The 13,489-nt window shown below is 47.9% G+C and overlaps 1 protein-coding gene across 1 annotated transcript in view; it reads left to right on the top strand.

The window, feature by feature from the left end:
- The window catches only part of SLC24A3 (solute carrier family 24 member 3), a 464,546-nt gene that overhangs the window by 66,340 nt on the left and 384,717 nt on the right, over window positions 1-13,489 (top strand). The window contains exon 2 of the mRNA XM_036892190.2: window positions 8,835-8,960. Coding sequence (XP_036748085.2) covers window positions 8,835-8,960 — 126 coding nt within the window. The remainder of the gene's footprint in view (window positions 1-8,834; window positions 8,961-13,489) is intronic.

The following is a 13,489-nucleotide window of genomic DNA, read 5'->3' as shown; positions in this document are numbered from 1 at the left end:
GTTTAATATCGGTGTTTAATGGATGTCCTACGTGAAATAGATAATTCACCATTATACATAAATCCAGATGGAAAAAAAGCATCATAGTGGGCTGTACCAACTCAATCAAGATGTTACTTTTGAGTTTTATTCACCAGTTATACGAAGACTTTTGTTCCCATCTTCCTATTTCTCCTGGTTTCAATTGATTAATCTTGCAACTTTTCAGGAGGTATTATATTTTCATATTTTTAATAAATCGGTCAAAACCCATTGAAATGCTTTGTGTGGGAAGTGTTTAATTAGATGTTATTATTCTGCTTCCAAGTTTTGAGATGGAAAATATGACTATTTTAGACTCTGCTGATTTTTATCATTCTGGTGGTGGTGGTGGGGAAGCAGTTTCTTGATATTTGCTTTCAAATAGAACAAATTTCTTTAGCAAAGTAGGTATTTTTTCACCCGGTTGTTAAAATGTCACCTTTGAAGAGCATGTGTCCATGTGTCTTTTTTTCTGAAAATATCTGCTAGATGAATACTTAGCTGGTGGCCACATGTCTTCTTATAAAAGGTTGGCATATTTGTATAGTTATAAGAGAGAAACATATAATTCATCTTTAAGCTCAAGAGTTAAAAAAAAAAATCATTTGCCGAAAGGTAATCAGTGGACATCAATGTACGGTATAAAAAGATTTCATGTTCATGCCCTCATCTCATTTCAAATAGTGCAAAGATTCTACTGTTTCAAATAATACCCTCAAGTCTGTTCAGCTGAGCACATGTCAGGGGCACCGTGGTGGACACTCTGAGAGTGAGTGAGCTAGGAAGGGCTCCGTGTCCATTCTGAACTCTTCTGTCAGGCCCCTGTTGGGCCCTTACGTTCGTTATTCGGTGTGCTGGTACATGGACTCACTATGGGGGCTCCTGTCAACCTGTATTTTAAATAGTAAATAAATGCATGTTTTTCTTATTTTTAGATTGGTATGTGGTACAGATGAGAAGGTTCTCATCTTTTCTTCCCACTCTTCAATGTGTCATGGAGCCCATCCTCCTGGAATGCATGAGTCTGAAGGATGGGGACACATGTCCCAGGGGACTCTACCAGCCTCTGGTCAGATGAATACCCTAGATTTAAAAGTCCAAGCTCAAGGGACCTTAAAGTTCAGATCATTCACGCCTTTCAATTCTCAGATACGGCCCCTGAGATAAAGTGATTCAGTTTCTCCAACAGCCCGAAGTTAGTGACAGATCTGGCACCAAATGTCCAAAATGATGACTTCCTGTGACCATGAGCCCAGCTTCTGGGTCCTGGGAACAAACCCATTTGTTTTCTTTAGTAGGGCCATGAAGAAAAATGGAGCTGCTCTGAAAAGAGTCTGCAAGCAGGCTGCTGGGACCTGACCTTCTCAAGCCTTTCAAAGGAACTTGACAAAGGAGCTGGTGAGGCAGATAGGGAAGGAGGAGTGTCAGGGCAGCCAGACAGCACTTAGAGGCCAAAGCATTGGTCTCTGGCCGGGGCTTCATGTGCTGCTCAGCAAGGGGCCTCTCCAGTTCCTGCGGGCGCTGAGGGGTCCCTGGATTTCAGACTTCAGAGATGGAGAGATCAAGCTGAGCAGGGTACTGGGAACTTTGAAGCACACATAACAGTGTCTGTGAGTGAATTAAGAATAAACAGTAAACATGGGGCAGCAGAGCTTCTCAGACTTCAGTGTGAATGTGAGTCACCTGTGTAGATGCAGAGTCTCATGCTGTGGGCCTGAGGGGGCCTCAGACTCTGCATTGATAATGAGCTCCCAGGTGCTCACACAGCCAGTGTAGGGATCATGCTGCAAGTGGCAAGGCTCCAATGCAAACAGTTTTATCCAGGAACCCCAAAAGCCTAGACTCTGGTTCGGGTGTGCCACTAAAATTCTGGGGCCTATCATTAAACTTAACTCGCTATCAAGGGGCATGAGCCTGAGGAATGATATAGGACCACCTGGGGATCCCAGGGATTTGGTGACTACTCCCCAGTCCTTCCCAGGTGGTGGCTTCAGTGAAACAGTATGACACTCTGGCTGTCGAGCATCCACTGAGTTTCAGGCCAGGGAGACACACTGAGAAGAAAAACACAAGCAGCCTGGGGCCTCCTGGAGCTTACAAACTGGTGGGGACCTGGGAGGTGCAGTAGACGGTCAGGTTGTGATTCTGTCTGTACTGTGTGTTCTGAAGAACTGCTCCTCCTCTGTGGGCTTGTGATGAGGAGGGCCTGGAAGGTCAGGGACAGCTGCCTGGAGGAAGGGCTTCCTTCTGGAAGCAGCGGGGGCTGTCTGGGCTCCCCCACCTTTGCCTCAGATTCTCACAGCCAGACTTGCCTTGTTTTGTCTGACACCCAGAATCCGCCTTTGGGGCCGGTTCCCACTCTTGGCTCACTTTGGGCTGGGGGCTTTGGGCAGGCTTTTGTTCCCAGAGCTACTCTTGCAGAGGCTCAGCCAGTGCTTGCAGGCCTGGGGTGGGTGTGTGGGCTGCGCAGCTGTAGGTGCTTGTAGACAGGGAGGAGAGAGAGAGCCAGAGTAGGGCCTCTCCTGTCCCCTCCTGTGGGTGCATATGCATGGGGCTTGTAATGGGAGTCTGCAGTTACCCCAGATGCAAGATACCGCTGAACACCACACACCCCACGGCACAGCCTGGAGCCCCAGCAGCCTGCTATGAGCTCTCTGCTCTCCTTTCTCACCCAGGGCCTCTGCTTGCCCTGCTCCCCTGAGCCCAGCAGTGGACCATCCCGCTGCATGGTAGACTCTGTTTGCATGTGCATGGGGAGGACTGTGCCTTGGGCCCAGCAGCACAGACCCCAGCATGCCCCGTGCACATTCTGGACCCACCTGGCCTGGGATCTGCATTTGTAATGAGCCCCTAGGAGATGCCCATGCTGCGGCTGACCACCCACTCTGTGCAGGCACCTCCAGAGGACAGGGTATCAGTGCAGTGCCCACCTCTTGAGGCAGGTGGCCCAGAGTGGCTGTGTCCCTCTTCCACTCTGAGTGAATGAGAAGCTCATTGGAGGGACCAAAAAACCTCACCGTGAACTGAGTTTTCCTCCTGCAGTGGAGGTATTGTGCCTGATGCTGGGCTAAGGGGTAAGCTCAGTGAGCAAGGTGCTGCTGCTGTGGGTGACTGCCTTAGCCTGGTCATGGTGCACGAGAAGGAGAATCTGACTTCCCCTCTGGGCTCTCCGCCATTGGACCAGGTGTGTAAATGGCTCGAGAGAGAAGTTTGAAGGGAGTCTGGGACCTCCCCCAGCTCCCACTTCTCTGGGTCTGCTCTTCTCTGTCTTTCTGGAAGCTTTGAGGTAATGAGGGGAACCAGTGCACAGCCCATTCAGCCCCTGGCTTCTTCCTCTCCTGGTTTTGGAGAGCTCACAAGCTCTCCATGGTTTATGTCCCTTTCCAAGGACCAAGAACAATGCAGAGACACACTCTTCTTTCTGCAGAAAAACCCGCTGAAAATCCACACACAGAAAGCCAGTGCCTTTGCTGCTCTCCTCTGACACCCACAGAGGGTGAGACTCTGGGGTGGGGTCAGGAAGGAGGCCACGTGGAGAGCAGGGCTAGGGGGTAGTTTCACTCAGCTCACGGAGTCTGCCGAAGGCGGTCCACTGGCTGTGGGCTAATGCAAACCTGACCTTCAACCCTGGGGTGAAGACCCGGGGTGCACAGAGTGGAGACAGCTGTGTAAACTGCAGGGTGGGGTATTTATAGCCTTGGTGAGGAGCGCTGAGCCAGCCTGGAGAGCCAGTCAGTCCCTGCAGCCATTGGCTCTGTCTCTTGCTCTGAAACTGAAGTTTCTGGACATTGTTTCTTCAGTGTTGCATGAGGTGTTCAAGATTCAGTTTCCTCACCTGTACGCGGGGACTGTTGCCCTGATCATCCAGGTGTTCCAGAATGGTGGCTCTCTGCAACCCAGTTTTCAAGAAGAAATGCAGTGCTCCAGCTCTTGTGGAGGGGAAAGTTAACAAGACCTCTCAAAGTGAGCCTGCTGAGCCCATGAGGCCACTCCCCCTGGGTGCCTGGAGCTCCAGAACAAGGTGGGACACGCACACCTGGACTTTGGAGTCAGATCTGGACTTGAGTCCCAGCTCGGCTGCTTAACCCTGTCAGCAACAGCAACAGCCTGGGAGGCCCCTGGGCCTGGAGCAAGGGCCGGGCAGCACCGTGAGGATACTGCTGCAGCAAAGCGGCCTGCTTGCTGCCTGCCCACGTGTCCAGAGGAGTGAGTGCCCTCCGAGTGCAGAGAGCCCACCTCTCCACTGGGCCTGGGACCAGTATGTGGGAGGGTGAAAGCTCTGTGGGGCAAGGGTGCCCACAGGAGAAAGTGTGTCATCTCAGGGTGCAGGATGGAACTGGGGCCCCCGAGGAAATCCATTGTCAATGTCCGAAATCCTTGGGCTCTCCAAGCCCCAGTCACAGGGAGGAAAGGGAAGGCAGAGGGAGAGGAGAAAGGAGTGGGGAGAGCAGCTGAGGGTGAGCACACAGCTCTGTAATGGAAACTTGGCACCCAGCCTCCACTTTCTTTCCTTCCTTAGTGCATGTGGCTTGAGTCTCGAGTTGAGAACTTCCCCTTGCAGCAGGCACCCTGCACTATCACCACGGCCCACTCCTGTTCCCTCTTTCTGGAGCCTGCAGTCATACATGCTGCCTCTCTTGGTGTCATGTGACATGTGAACCCACTGCCTCCTTCTTCATGCCCCCGACCCCCTCCCCTGACTAATTAGGCCAACATGAAACTTCCAGGGCCTGGCAGATGAGGAGCCAAGAATGCAATGGCCAGGGGCCAAGTGTTTTTGTTGACATTGCTCAAGTGTAGCTTTCTGGGGCAGCCTCTGCTGTAGCAGAGAAGTCCAAGGAAACCGGGAGATGGCTTAGGGGAGGGCAGCAGAAAATCAAGTGTGGGCAGTCCTCCAAATCCCTTCTGCCTTCCTCACTGCCCTTGCTCGGCCCTCCTCCAGAATTCCAGCGGTATGGCCCTCTATGTCATGACTGGTGGGACCAGCTTAGTCTCAAAGAAGTCCACACTGAGAGGGGTGTCATGCATCCAATGGGAGTTGAGATCCATTTTATTTTTTGTTTGTGATACTTTCATGGGGTGATGCTCATGCTTATCACTGTTTCTAATTGTTTCTGGGGGAACAACCTTCTCAGAAATAGACCCAGTGAGGAACCCCTAACAGTGTAGGCTCCATTGGTGATCTGACTGTAGCTTAGTAATGTAACCAGATGGATTTCATTCTTTCCAAGGATCTACCAAGAATGTGGCCTTTGGAGTCACCAGACTTGGGTTAAAATCCCCATTCTGCCCCTCTTTCCTTACTGTGGGACCCTGGGCAAGTCTTTTAACCTCTTTGTGCTTTGGTTTCCTTATTTGCAAATGGAGCTGTTAGTTCAAAATAAGACTGATAAGATAGAACATGAAGAGTGGAAAGTTCTTCACATGTAATAGACAATAAATGGGAGTTGTGATCACTATTACATGGTGGTTGATGTGGCCATGGATTGGCTCTGATTTTAGACAAATCATTTTGCCTCTGACTTATTTGCTCCCAGAACTAACTGCTTCATCAAGAATTTTCTGAGGAAAATGAAATAGGGTAAATATGGTCACACTCAGTGCTCAATGACTCCCACTCAGGCTCTGGTCTCTGCGTTGTGTATCAGTGGTGAGTGGTCAAATATATTTTTGTTGAGGTAAGAGTTTGTAGGTTTTGGAATCCAGAAGTGCTGCCTTAATTCTCTAATTCCTGAAGATATTGAATCATTTTGTTAAAAAAAAAAATCCTCTAATTTTCTGCTACAATAGCTGGCTTTATTTTTACATATCATAATTGGTATCAGCTTTTCTCTCAGAATTACAGGACCATGGAAACTTGGCCTAAGAAAGAATTTTGGAAGTCACTGGAAGGGACACTCTTGCTTCTTTGCAATTCTTTGGAGTCTTCCTGAATGTTAGGACTGTGGTACCACAAAGCACTTTTCTTTGACCCAGATTATGAGAACAGCGGAATGGCTAGTCTGTTAATCCACAGACTCTTCAGATCCACTCTCTCTTCAGATCTCATGCAGGTGACTAGATGCCATGGTGCCCTGCCCATGGCACTTCTAACGTTTAGCACCTGCAACTCATTATATAAGGGCTTTTTCTGGGTACCAGAGCCCACCTTAGACACCCATGAGGCAAAGTGGAAGTGCCAGGGAATTAATGTCCCCTGGGAACAGCCTTCAACTAATGGCACACCAGGAGCAGGTGTATAAATACTCAAGCTCCCTCATCCCTTGGGTGTCTGAGCTGCATGTCTACACTGGCTCCCAGAACTTGCCAGAAGGGTCAGGATCTAGTTTGCCCATTTTGGAAACTAACTTGAGACACACCCTCTATTTGACTGACTTCCTTCCCTGTCCCCCCACAGAGCTTCCTGGAATAACCCCCATAAAAACCACCTGTGCTCCAATCCTTGTCTTGACAGCTTCTGTGGAAACCCAGCCTGAGACAAACAGGATGTCTTCCTCCACACTTTTAGATTGTTTATGATAATATGGTGTTATATTTGCATTTTAGGACTATTCGTTCAGAATTTTAAGGCCACTGACCTTTTTGTTTCTTCAAGAGTTTTTGCAATTTTTTCTCTGCTTGTCACCATTCTCAGTCCTCAGAATTAACCATTCAGGTTAAACAGAGCATGAAAATGCCTTGCTTTAACCTTAAGTTATTTTTGGTTATTCTACTTACAATTTTGGCTAAGCTGATTTTTGTGGCTACTATGCAGGTTTTTGTTTTTCAGAGTGTAAAGTTAATGTTTTAGTTAGATTTCACATTTTTTTGTTTTGTTTTGTTTGACCATAAATCCAGGGTCTGTCCTGGCTAAAATACGTGAGTTGTAGTTAGATATCTTGATAATTTTATGTCTGGAAGCAGGTTCCGTTTGATTGAGGAAGACCTCAGTGCATGGGCTGCTGGTATCATATGTGTCCTGTTGGCTTAGGTAAGATGCCTACAAGCACTGTGATTTCCAGAAATTCCCGCCAGTCTTACTTATCCATCCTCAAAGTGGGAATAATTACTTCGACACAGACTTACTGAGCACCCACTCTGAGGCAGCAGTTAGTCCGTGTTAGGAAGAGAGCAGTGGGCAAAGTAGACAACTTCTCTGCTCCCTCTTTCTTTCCCGAGTGGTGGTGTGAGGTTCAGATTCAATAATGACAGTAAATCATTTGAGAAGTCAAAATTACCATGGAAACAGAGGAATGGTATGATGACCTTTAGAACACTTCAGAACACTACGCTGATGCGTCCGGGTGGGATGCCCCTCCCTGGCTGGGGAGGAAGTTGACCTGAAGGTCCCGGGCCCATGAATTAGGCCCTTTCCTTGTACTTACATCCACTTTCTGACCACAGCAACTCTGGACACTCAAGAGGCAGCCACCACCTCGGGTCACGTCTCTTTGGTGCCAGGAGAGGAAGAGCCCTCCTTGCTGTTTCTCCACCCCCCACTGACCCTGGATACCCAGCTCTGTTTCTTTTCCTCTGGGCTATTTGATTTGTCCATGGTGGTCAGGGTCATTGGCCATTCTTCCTCTTTAAAGTATCTTTCGGCTGCCCCTCTGTGGCACCACTGCCCTTGCTCTTTTCCCTCTTTTCATTGTCCTGTGCTGAATCTTTTACTCTACTTGCTCCGAGGGAATGTCGGGTCCCCGATGATTTCTTCTTCCATTCCCTTTCTCTTTAGTTTTCTCCCGCTCTGGGAGGCCCCACCCATCCAGGTCTCAAGCCCCTTTGTCTTTGCTTACACCTCTCCTGGTGCCCCCTGTGCTCGGTTCTTTCCTCGCGGTATCTCCACCACATTTACGCCAGGCAGCAGACTAGCCTTTTGATGATCCACAGACGCTTGAAACTCAGCATGTCCTTAACAGGCGTTCTCCATTCTCCCCTTTGATGTGCCCTGCAGCCCCTGTTCTTTCTCCTGGCACTTCCCTCCCCACAGTCATCATCACCCCCCAGACCTCAGCGCTGCTATGTGCTCATCCCCGGTTACATTTAGTGACTTACTTTTCCCTTCTTCATGCTTTCATCTCTTGTTTATCAAAATCTTGTCATGTGCATTCCCTGGCCTAGAGCCAGTGCATGCTCAGATGGCATCCTAGCTTGGGCAACACCCCAGAAACAGATCCTGAGCGAGTGTTCAATTGTAAGTAGTTTATTTGCGGGGTGGTTCAGGGAAATACTGGTAGGGGGTAGATGCTGGTGGGCTGGACCAAGGCATACTGACTCAGTGGACCTAACTGTGCCCATCTCCTCCCAAATCATGAGCAGTGAGGTCAAGTTGGTAGCTTGGCACTGGCCATGATGGGAATATATACACTGTGGAAACTGGCCAATGGCTACAAACGAGGACTTTTTCTCCTGGAGAGTTGGTTGTTAAAACATTTCTTAGTATGTTACTGGGAGCAGAGAATTAAGACAGAAAAGAGCAGTGACTGGAAATGTGTGTTTTATTGGGAGAGTTACACTGTAGACAACTGGAGAATGATCCCAGTGAGATGACTCTGGAATCCAGTTTAGAATATGCACCTCGCAGTCATCCCCCTGGGGCAGTGGGGTATTTGCTCATCACTTCCTATCTGTCATTGGCTTAGGACTGCCTCTGTAGGCCCAGTAGGCTCCAGCAGCCAGAGGGAGTCATCAGGAAGTTGTAGGCAGGATGGGTGAGCTGCAGTGTAAGGCCCAAGGGGATATAAACAGATTGATCAAATGACACTGGGCACCCAGCATTGGCAAAGGCTAAAACCCAACTGTTAGTGATCTTTTTATGACCTTTTTCTCCCCAGATCTTGACTTCATGGACCTCATAGGGGAAGACAGACAGTGGACCGTGGGGAGGAAGTTAATGCAGGTGAACGACACTCTGACTTCGGAAGCGGGACTCCGGAGCAGCAAGAACTGCACCGAGCCGGGTAAGGGCGGGGCTGCGCGGGGGCAGGGCCGCTGTTCCTCCGGCTGTGGCTCTGCAGGGGCGGGTGCCGCGTTTCCTCTCTAGGTTCTAATCCAGAGGGGTTTCCAGACGCTTAGGGCAGGTGTCTCAGAAACTCGAAAGTGAGATCCTGGGGACTATTCAGGTGCGTTTCTACCTGTGTATTCTTTTCCTAGGGCAAGCGGGAAAGGGTAAGTCAAAGTCAGCAACACTCCTGATTCTGTCCTGATAGCAAATGTGGATGTGGGTGCTGTCAAGGGGGAAACTGAGGAAGGAGCAGAATGGGTGAAGATGTTCTGTGGCCACCTTCGCTTTGATCCCTGGAATCCTCTCTGGCTTGTTTTTACTCAGGAGCTTGTTTCTGCATAGTAATGACATGGGTTGAACCACATCCTCACCTGTGATGTTGATCTTCTTGGAGGGAGTGAATATTTATCAACTGTTACATTTGAGATCTACTGTGCCTTTCTTCACAAAGATACAGAACATTTTATCTCTACTATTACTGGATTTAAAGAAAGAACAAATACAAAGGGAATCAAGGGGACTTGGAATTACAGGGACTCAGTTCACCAAATCACAGGAAACGGGGCCCTCTGGGTAGATGAGGGTCCTGTGTTTAGACCACAGGTTGGCAAACTTGTCCAGGGCCAGATGGTGAATATTTTCACTGTCTTACAGGCCATATATTATGTCTATAGTTTATGAAAAAAATCTTGATAACCCTTTAAAAAATATAAAAACCATTCTTAGCTCACAGACTGTATGAGGACAGCCCTATGGCCATACTTTGCCAACTCTATGCTCTCTGGGGTCTGCCTGGTGGAGACTTGGACCTCACGTGTGCCCCATTTAAGGGTCCAGGAGCTCAGCCACATTGATCCCACGTCCAAAGGCTTGTCTCATTTTTAGTGTCATTCTGGGAGGACATGAGCAACCTTCACTGCAGCCCAAAGAGCCTTAGACCTTTGAGCCTAGAAGGTATTCTGTGAAGTTATGTGTCTGTTCTCTTTTGGGAGGGCAGGTAAAGGTAGCCTTCCCTGCCATACCAAGAATCTTAACAATCAGCTCCCAAGCTGAGCTGGAAGGAATTAAAATAAGATTACCACCTTCCTTCACCCCCAAAACCCCTATAGCCCTACATAACCTATATCCTCAAACTAGGGAATTCACAGCTTACTGTGGCTGTTATTAAATCCTCTGAAGGATCACTCTTAAAGGTTAGTGTAGCTCATGGCCATCATGTGAGCTAGAAATGCAAATAGACCGCCAGTTTTGAGTGCCCCACTGATCAGACACAGCCACATATGTTCTGGGAGATGTGCATTTATGGAGGGCTGGCCTGAAAGGGCATGGCAGGGATGTCACCAGAAATTGCTATACCAAGAAGCCTGTTTGCTGATGTGGTCTTGTAGCCCAATATTTTTCTACACCATCCTACAGCTAATAGGTGGATGGTGTCTGGGATGTCAGAAGACAGAAAATACGATGTTAGCAAGCCCGTCACCTTTGGTATGAGGCAGAATGGAGTCCAACATGATTTGGTGAGCAGCTCCAGGATTCTAGGCTCAGCCACGCACAAGGCATAGTGGTGACAGAGGGTTTCTGCCCCTGTTGTTGAGAGAGGTGGTGCTGTTGCTCTGTGAGTGGCATTGTTCCCTGTATCAAAAAATGCCTTCCTCAGAATGACAAGTGTAGAAGAATAAAGCACACTAAAAGCCATGAAAAGTGAGGAAATGACTCAGTTTGCAAGTAAAAAAAAGATGTCTGGATGTTTAAAAAGAGCACAACCCAGCCCCTGCTGGTGTTGGCAGGGAGGACGCAGGCAAAGGGAGGAGAGGAGAGGCTTCGGGGGGCAACAGAGGAGTGAATGAGAGCTCGCTGTGCTGTGCTGGCTGGTCACAGAGCAAGGACCTAGGAAAGGCATACTTGAATTCCTTACCTGTGGACTACAGAAACTGGGCTTAATTTCTGGGGCCCTTGACTCCAGACTAAATTCCACAGGGAAGATGATCATGCCTGAAACACATCCAGGGCCTGTCCGGAGGCCGCTTTGACCACCATTTGGTGGCTGTGACTATTCTGTTTTCTGAATGATTTTGGTACACAATATCTCTAACTGTGCTGTCCAATATGGACATTCAATAGCAACTTATTCAAATTAATTTAAATTAAATACCATTAAAAATTCTAGCTACATGTCAAATACCAAATAGCTGCATGCAGCTCATGGCCCCTGTATTAAATAGCACAGACCGTAGAACATTTCTATCCTTGCAGATAGGTATGGACAGACAGGCCTAGAACTTCCATTTGTCTGTGGACATATCTTCTGTTCTCCCAGCTCAGTGGCTAACATCCAAGGATGTAGAGCAGACATAAATCTGAGAGCCTCACCTCTTCCCTGGGTCTTGAGGTCTTGCTCTCCTGGGTTTGAATACCAGCTCAGGAGCTGTGAGCTTTGGGCAAAATAGGTTCTCTAAGCCTCTGCTTATCTGTGAAATTGAAGCAACCATTCTGACCTTCCACTATTTCTGTGAGAATTGATAGTGAAGTTGACAAAGGATGAACAGCCCAGTGCCTGTATCTGGCAGCTCTTGCAGTAGGAGTGCACTCAGGAATTGCCCACTGTCTGCTGGGGCACCTATCCCTCTGTTGCAGTCGAGTCATGGCTGACTTCTCCAGCCCCTTCTTAGGAAAGGGTAGCTATGGCTCATGGGGTTCAGCCAAGAGGCCACTTCTTCAGGTGGCCCAGGTCCAAGAGGCAGCCAGCTGGGCAGAAAGGCTCAAGCACCATCTTCTAACACAGACACACTTGGACTGTCCTGTTGTGGTAATGAGCACAGAACTTCTAAGGAATCCTCTGTTTCTGCAAGAATGTGATCAAGATGCCAAGGACAGCTCGGTGCTCTTTCCAGAATGCTTTTGGAGGTCTACTTCTCAGTTTGTCAGAACAGATAATTTTATGAAAAATGGTCGAGAGCCCCAGCACTCAAAAGTTCCTGATTTAGAACTAAAACAATGCTTTTCAGCTTCTCTGCCTCTAACTCACTGTCAGGTGAGAGGGCTGAGCTGTAATGAGCCAAGGCCCATTCATGAAATGGTGCCCAGCTGCCCTTAGGAGGTTGAAGCAGCCCTATATTGTGATCAGTGAAACTTGTGTATTAGTTGAATGGAGTGGTACCTGCTCTCAAAAATTTCCAATGTAGGGGCTAGGAAGTGAGCCATGTGATTTCTAGACTGTCTTCCTTCCTATTTGTGATGTCAGCAGAGTGGGAGTGAGTACTCCAGGGATCTCTCTGTGCTTGGTTATTTTTACGGAGGTATTCGAGCATTTGGGGTATCAGGGTGTACCATGGCCATGTGAGTAATGAGGCCAGGGTCATAAGCATGAGTTAATTTGGCTTTTATCATGAAGGACATCTAGTGTTACTTGTGATGTCACAGGGCTGCTCAACAGTGTTCTCAGAATCTTGACGTTAGGTGCCATTAAAGTAAGTAAAGTAGATCCAGACACAGGAGGTGGGGTGAGCTCTATTCTGGTATTCTCTGCTTGGGGTCTGGGGATGGTTTGCTTCTCAGATGTCCATTTCTTCACCTATGAAATAGACCAGCTACCAGTTAATCCCTTCTACCCCTTCCATTGCACAAATCCAAGATTCCAAGAAATTTCAAGAATGGAGATTCACAAAAATTCTACCCCAAGATACCCCACTGCACTTCCCTCCATGCATTAGCAAAATTCCATGTCATACCTCAATTCTTCCTTTTACTCCTGCTCCCCTCACCCCTGGCCTACTCCTCCCTCCCCACCTCCATCTCCATCTCTTTCCCTCCCTCTTCCTCTCTCTGAAAACCAGCAACCCAGAGCACCTGCCCCGGGGAAGACCTGGGTGTAACGTGCCCATTATGAGGTGGCCGTGCAGTCTGTGTTGGGTGCCAACACTGAGATGACACTCTTCATATGACAGCTGCCCCTTTAAAGACATGTTGCTTTGTACATTATGCATTAAAAAAGCATTCTTCTCCTGCTCCTCAAAAACATAGTTTTGGTGGAAATTTGTCATTTTTATCCAGAACTGTGTGAAAAAGACTGAGCTCCTGGCTCCAGTTTCTCTGCAATTGTTTCAGCCCTCTGTGAATTTTTCAGGTTATTTTCTTAGCCTGACACTGCTGATTTCATCTAGAGCCTGGAAACATACTGTTTTTTGGTGAATAACACTTGAAACTGTTTACTCAGATGACCTATTAAGAGAAATTTAACTTTGAATAAATTTGATCCACGGAAAATTAAGTTAGCTAAATGTAATTTTGAGGGTGGTGGTGGACAACTGTAGCAGAAATGAATTCTTTGTAATATTAATTTGTACACTTTGCAGAATTTTATTTACACACTCTGTAGTCTGTCTCCAGAAAAATCTACCATCTTTGGGTCTTCAGCTCTTTGATTTTTTTAAGGAAATGAGCTTTACCTCAGAGTGCTTCTTTCAAATAAACCTTGGGAAAAGGAAG

This window comes from Manis pentadactyla, chromosome 5, assembly GCF_030020395.1.
Source record: "Manis pentadactyla isolate mManPen7 chromosome 5, mManPen7.hap1, whole genome shotgun sequence".
Taxonomy (NCBI): Eukaryota; Metazoa; Chordata; class Mammalia; order Pholidota; family Manidae; genus Manis; species Manis pentadactyla.
This window is presented reverse-complemented; position numbering and strand designations above follow the sequence as displayed.